Source organism: Vigna angularis, chromosome 10, assembly GCF_016808095.1.
Source record: "Vigna angularis cultivar LongXiaoDou No.4 chromosome 10, ASM1680809v1, whole genome shotgun sequence".
Classification (NCBI taxonomy): domain Eukaryota; kingdom Viridiplantae; phylum Streptophyta; class Magnoliopsida; order Fabales; family Fabaceae; genus Vigna; species Vigna angularis.
In genome coordinates, this window is record NC_068979.1 from 28,297,161 (window position 1) to 28,303,034 (window position 5,874).

General features: G+C 31.6%; 1 protein-coding gene across 1 annotated transcript; it reads left to right on the top strand.

Annotated features, from left to right (window-relative positions):
- The first annotated feature begins 517 nt into the window (after window positions 1-517).
- Window positions 518-4,991, top strand: LOC108334699 (cytochrome P450 734A1). The gene is made up of 5 exons (XM_017570614.2): window positions 518-596; window positions 786-1,285; window positions 2,626-2,870; window positions 3,359-3,722; window positions 4,479-4,991. The coding sequence occupies exons 2-5, from the start codon at window positions 797-799 to the stop codon at window positions 4,896-4,898; spliced, it is 1,518 nt and encodes a 505-aa protein (XP_017426103.1). The 5' UTR covers window positions 518-596; window positions 786-796; the 3' UTR covers window positions 4,899-4,991.
- Window positions 4,992-5,874: the final 883 nt, after the last annotated feature.

The window sequence follows — 5,874 nt, forward strand, 5'->3', positions numbered from 1 at the left end:
ATTAATTATTATTTCGCGACTAATTTAGACGTTGTATCTCTCAGTTGAAAGAACACCCCTTTTTGATATCAAATTACCTCTAAATCCTCAAATGTTTCGATTTAAAGAATAAAAAATCTTTGTTGAAGAAAACTTAAAAGAGTCTTCACATAATATACTGGGCCTCTTGTAAAATTATTGAAGGAAATCCTTGTATATCTTTTCACTTTGAATTTGCATGTTATTAAACTATCTTTAACTAGATGAGAATTTTTTTTACAGGAAGTTTACGAAAATATTTTGGTAGTTTGTCGGTCAACTTAAAGTTGTGCCTGATTATCTTTTATCAGAAGTTAATTTTACGAAAATTCATCACAATATATCTATTAAGTTAAAGTATTGCATAAGAGTTTATTTAAGTTATATTTTTCAATCAATTGTTTATTTAAGTTTATATTTTGAAGAATTATATTAAAATGATTTATTTAAATTTATGAAAAAATATTCGTAAATATTGTGGATATTACTAAAAAAAATTATAGATATTTTTAAAGAAGATACTCAACAGATTTGCTTAGAAAATGTTTGTGTACCCGTCGTGTTCGCTGAACACAAAGGTAATGATTTGACTATTCCACCATCGCCATAGCTCACAGAAACAAACAGTTCCACTTCACCTTTCATTACTGCAATAGTCTTTTTTTCCTCTTAGTCAGTCTCACCATCAAAAGTCAACGCTCTTCTCCTCTTATTCACTCTCTTTTTTTAACCTCTTTTCATGCTTCACTTTTGTCTTTCACTAGCAGATTAGATCAACATGAATCTTTTACTCGGTGCCGTAGTTCTCCTCGTTTTCTTCGCGGTGAAATTTCTCTACGCAAATTTGTGGGTTCCCCGGCGAACGGAGCGTCACTTCAAGAAGCAAGGGATAGGAGGCCCTGGCTACTGTCCGATCGTGGGGAACTCGTCGGAGATCCGACGGCTGTACGCGGAAGCGAAGTCAGAGGCGACCCCTGCGTTCGAGCATGATAACATCTTGAGGCGCGTGGTTCCATTTTACGAAAGGTGGTCTCGCGCGCACGGGAAAACTTTCCTGTACTGGTTCGGTTCAACACCCCGGTTGGCGATAACTGAACCGGACATGATTAAGGAGGTGCTGACGAATACGCGCGGTGAGTATGGGAAAGTTCCGTACAACCCTCAGTCGAAGTTGCTGTTTGGACAGGGCCTTGTAGGCCTGGAAGGTGAACAATGGGCTTTGCACAGAAGGATTATAAATCTGGCCTTTAACTTGGAGCTGGTTAAGGTAACTTATTCTTGTGGGGGCACTTTAGACGGAAAAAAAATTTAAATTATCAATTTTTCGGACATTTTTGGATCTTATAAATTAAGTTTGAATTACATAATTAGAACTTATAAATTAAAAATTATATTTTAAATTATAATATTTGAAACTACAAGACATATAATTAAAGTTATTTTTAATTTAGAAATATATTTTAAATTCTATACTTTAAAATATATTTCTAGAGACTGTAATTTAAAAATGTATTCTAAATTATAATTTAAAAAATTTGCATATGTTTTTGAATCTGGAAATAGATTTTAAATTATAAAATTCATAATACATCTTCAAATTAGACAATCTAAAATTTACTTTTAGATTTGTAAATATATTTAAGATTGTATATTTTAGAATATGTTTTCAAATTTTATGAATAAAAAATGTAAAAGGTCAGCATGAAGGTGCAAGAAGAAATAATAAGAATGCAAAAAACAATTGAATTATTGTGTTGGATTGGAAAATTCAATTTTTTTTTTACAATTTTTATTTGGTTTTGTGTTTTTTGGTATATTATGATATTATTTTTAATTTTTTGCAACTTTGAATTTTTGTCATTCGGTCCATATTTTTTTAAATGAGTTAATATGATTTCCTTTTGTAAAAATTTTTCTTTGACAAGTCACTGCAACATAGTTTGTGTCACGAGATATATAGACTATTTTCTAAAAATAGTAAAACCAAATTCAAAATGTGAAAAATAATAGACAAAATTGAAATGATCATAAATGAAAGAGTAAGATAACAACAACATTAGTCCTTTCTCGTTTTCAAGTTTTATATTAAGAGTAAAAGAGTAGTATAAGGGTGTAAGTAAAATATTTTGAAAACTTAAGGTATGCGTATATACTGTAAAGATGAGTGTGAAAGTATTTTTTAAAATGAAGGAACGAAATAAATAAAAAAATTGAAATGTTAGTGTAATTGGAAAAATTATATATATATATATATATATATATATATATATATATATATATATATATATATTATAGAGCGTTTGGAATCTAAGCGTGAGTTGTCTCATGTTTTATAGGAACGGGAGAGTAGAGTACCAAACAAAGGCTAAAGAGCCGTTAACTAATTGTTTTTAAAGTTTTAAGTAGAAAGTGGTGGAAATTTTGTACGTAGTTAAATTCATATCTTATTTTTTTCTCGATTGACCTCGCATGTAACACTCTAGTTTGGTTTTGGTAATTAGAATTAAAGGAGAAAACAGTTGTGAGTGGAGGGAATAAGTAGTTTGAAGAGATGAATCATGAAAACAGAAAATATTAATTAAAGAGTAAATCATGAATCTGTTGCAGGGATGGGTGCCAGATATTGTGGCAAGCGTGACAAAGATGGTGGAGAAATGGGAAGACCAAAGAGGAGGAAAAGATGAATTTGAGATAGAAGTGCACAGAGAGCTTCATGATCTTTCTGCTGATGTTATATCCAGAACTGCTTTTGGCAGCAGTTATGAAGAGGGAAAGCATATTTTCAACTTACAGGAGCAACAAATGCACCTTTTTTCACAGGCTATTAGAAGTGTCTATATCCCTGGATTCAGGTTACTTTCCCAACTCTTAAATTTATATATATATATATATATATATATATATATATATATATATATATATATATATATATATATATCAAACTACAAACTTGCTACCAGACCTATGTTTCCTCAGGACAAGCCTTGCTAATAAAAAAATAACCATCACAACTTAATTTGTTGTATTTGTTAAGGAGTGGATTTTAAGTCTAATTTAACCCTACAAAACCGTCTTGTAAAGTGATTTTTTCACTCACTGTATATTATAAATTGACATTACTTTTAGTTGATGTGAGACTTCCAAGAGTATTGTACTAGTAGTGAAATAACAGGTAGGTTGTTCCATTGCTTTAGCTTAATTTAAGATGAGAAGTAAATTGCATATGAATATTTTGTTCCAGAACTGGTATTTTCTCCAAATGAAGTTCATGTCATACCAGGTATTTTTCCCTCTTCAGACATAATAATTGAGTTTTAGTGTTTGAAAAACGAAACAATAGGTATTTGCCAACTAGGAAGAACAGGGAGAGGCGGAGACTAGAAAAAGAAACACGTGAATCAATTCTGAAGCTTATTGAGACCAAGAGCAACACGGGAGAAAATGCAAGAAATGTACTAAGTTCTTTGATGTGTTCCTACAAGAATGAGGTTGGTGGAGAAGAAAAGTTAAGGGTGGAAGAAATTATAGATGAATGTAAAACCATCTACTTTGCTGGGAAGGAAACTACAGCTAACTTGTTAACTTGGACACTTCTTCTATTAGCAAAACATCAGGAATGGCAAAGTAAGGCACGTGAAGAAGTTCTTCGTGTTATTGGACACAATCAACTTCCTGTTGCGGACAATTTAAGCGACCTTAAGATTGTAAGTTCATCTATTGTTTGATTTTCCGTCAAGAGAATCAGTACAATGCATTTGTTATTGTTGAAATGAATATTACAATACATTTACTCTGTTGAATACTGGTTAGATCATAGATAGATGTCTCTGCCTGTTAGTCAACTGATCTACTATCGAGATTCAATCTAGATGCTACGTAACCATTATAAATTGAACCAGAGATGCAGAAAAGTTTGGACATGGAGATAGAAACATAAATGAAAATTTATGATTTAACTTTCTTAATTAGACTTTAAGCATAATTCAATCTTACAAAACTGGTTTAGAAGAAAGATTTTCTCTTAACTTTGAGATTTTTAACACACCTTACCCATATTGAGACATTTACATTTCGAGTATAGAATTAGATGCTAACGGTAGTCTGATAGTGGGTAGCGCAATAAGTCTAACAAACAATAAATTTTGTTAGGATAAATTTTAGATGACTTTGATACCATTTTAAAAAGTATATTTTAAGTCAACTCAACCTTATAAAATCAACTCTGGTGAGGTTTGCACTTATATTTCTAATCAACTCGGTGAGGTTTGCACTTATATATCTAATTGACGTGGAATCTTCAACCACAATGAATCAGGAATATGGTTAAGAACTGTAAAATAGTGTAGTATATTGTGGGAGACAAAATGAATCAAACAATTTAGATCACAGAATAATTAATATTTGAGTGCAAAATTATGGTCCATTTTCATTGATTATTGTTGGTTGACATTTCCCAACAGGTTAGCATGATAATTAACGAAACACTTCGGCTCTATCCTCCAGCAGTGATGCTAATGAGGCAAGCCTCTAAAGATGTGATGCTTGGAAGCATTAATGTTCCTGCTAAGACTCAACTCTATTTGGCATTGACTGCTGTTCATCATGACAGAGAAATCTGGGGTGAAGATTGCCATAACTTCAATCCAACAAGATTTAGCGAGCCTCGGAAACATTTAGCTGCATTCATTCCTTTTGGATTAGGCCCTCGAACTTGTGTTGGGCAAAATTTGGCAATGGTTGAGGCAAAGATTGCTCTTTCTTTGATCATTCAAAGTTACAGTTTTGTGCTATCTCCAAACTATGTTCATGCTCCTGTACTTTTTATCACTTTGCAGCCTCAGTGTGGGGCGCAAATAATTTTCAGAAGGATTTCATATTGATGATTTGTTACTTCCTTTTCCCTTTTCTGTCCTAATGTGATTTTTAACCCTGAAGCATTATAGCTATAACATTTTACTCTTTTTACTTGTAAACCTCATGTAAACCAGCTTTGATAACCAGTAAAACCTTTTCAAGTTAAAGCAGCATAAGTTTAGTTGCATCATTAAAAATATACAGATTTGGCTTGCATGTTTACTATTTCATTTTACTTGTTTGAAGATCGTGCATAGGAATGTGAAAACAAATCTGCAATATTTCAATTTTAGAATAATTTTCTGTTTTCTCGTAGTTGAGTTGTGTCTTGTCATTATTAAATATGGTCATATTCTTGTCTCCTTCTCATTGTATCAATGTCTGATAGTACTTTAATGTTTTGTGGGTTGACAATTGGAGAAACTCAGATTATAATAATTCAACCACATAGTTGAAGCATAGTGATATACATTGAAATTTGAACTATACATATCAAAGTTGAAGGAACCTTTTCGTTTTATATAATTAATCTATTTTGCTCAATCTACACCTGATAAATTACCCCATGACTGAAGAAACGTTCTACGAGTAAGTATAGCTTGGTCATATCTCTTTTCTCTTATATTATTACGTCACCAATCACACTTGTTATTTTTTTTCTTTCACACCTCGTGATCGGGTGTAAGAAAAACATCATTATTAGGGGATGGAACTTAAAATATAAACCCGTAAACTGACTTTGTGCAACATGACAAACTTTGAGTATTTGACAACTATGCACTACAACTCGGACACTTATACTTACACCATATAAACTCTTTGTGAAATAAGATTAGTGAATTTACTCATTAATATTTTGTTCACTTGAATGGATTTGGAAGAGGTGATTGAATGAATTTGAAGGTAAATTTTGTTGTTGTTTATTTGAGTGAATTTAGAGGTAAGTGAGAGTGAATTTGAAAGTAATTTTTTTTAATCTGTCACATCAATCAAATCATACAC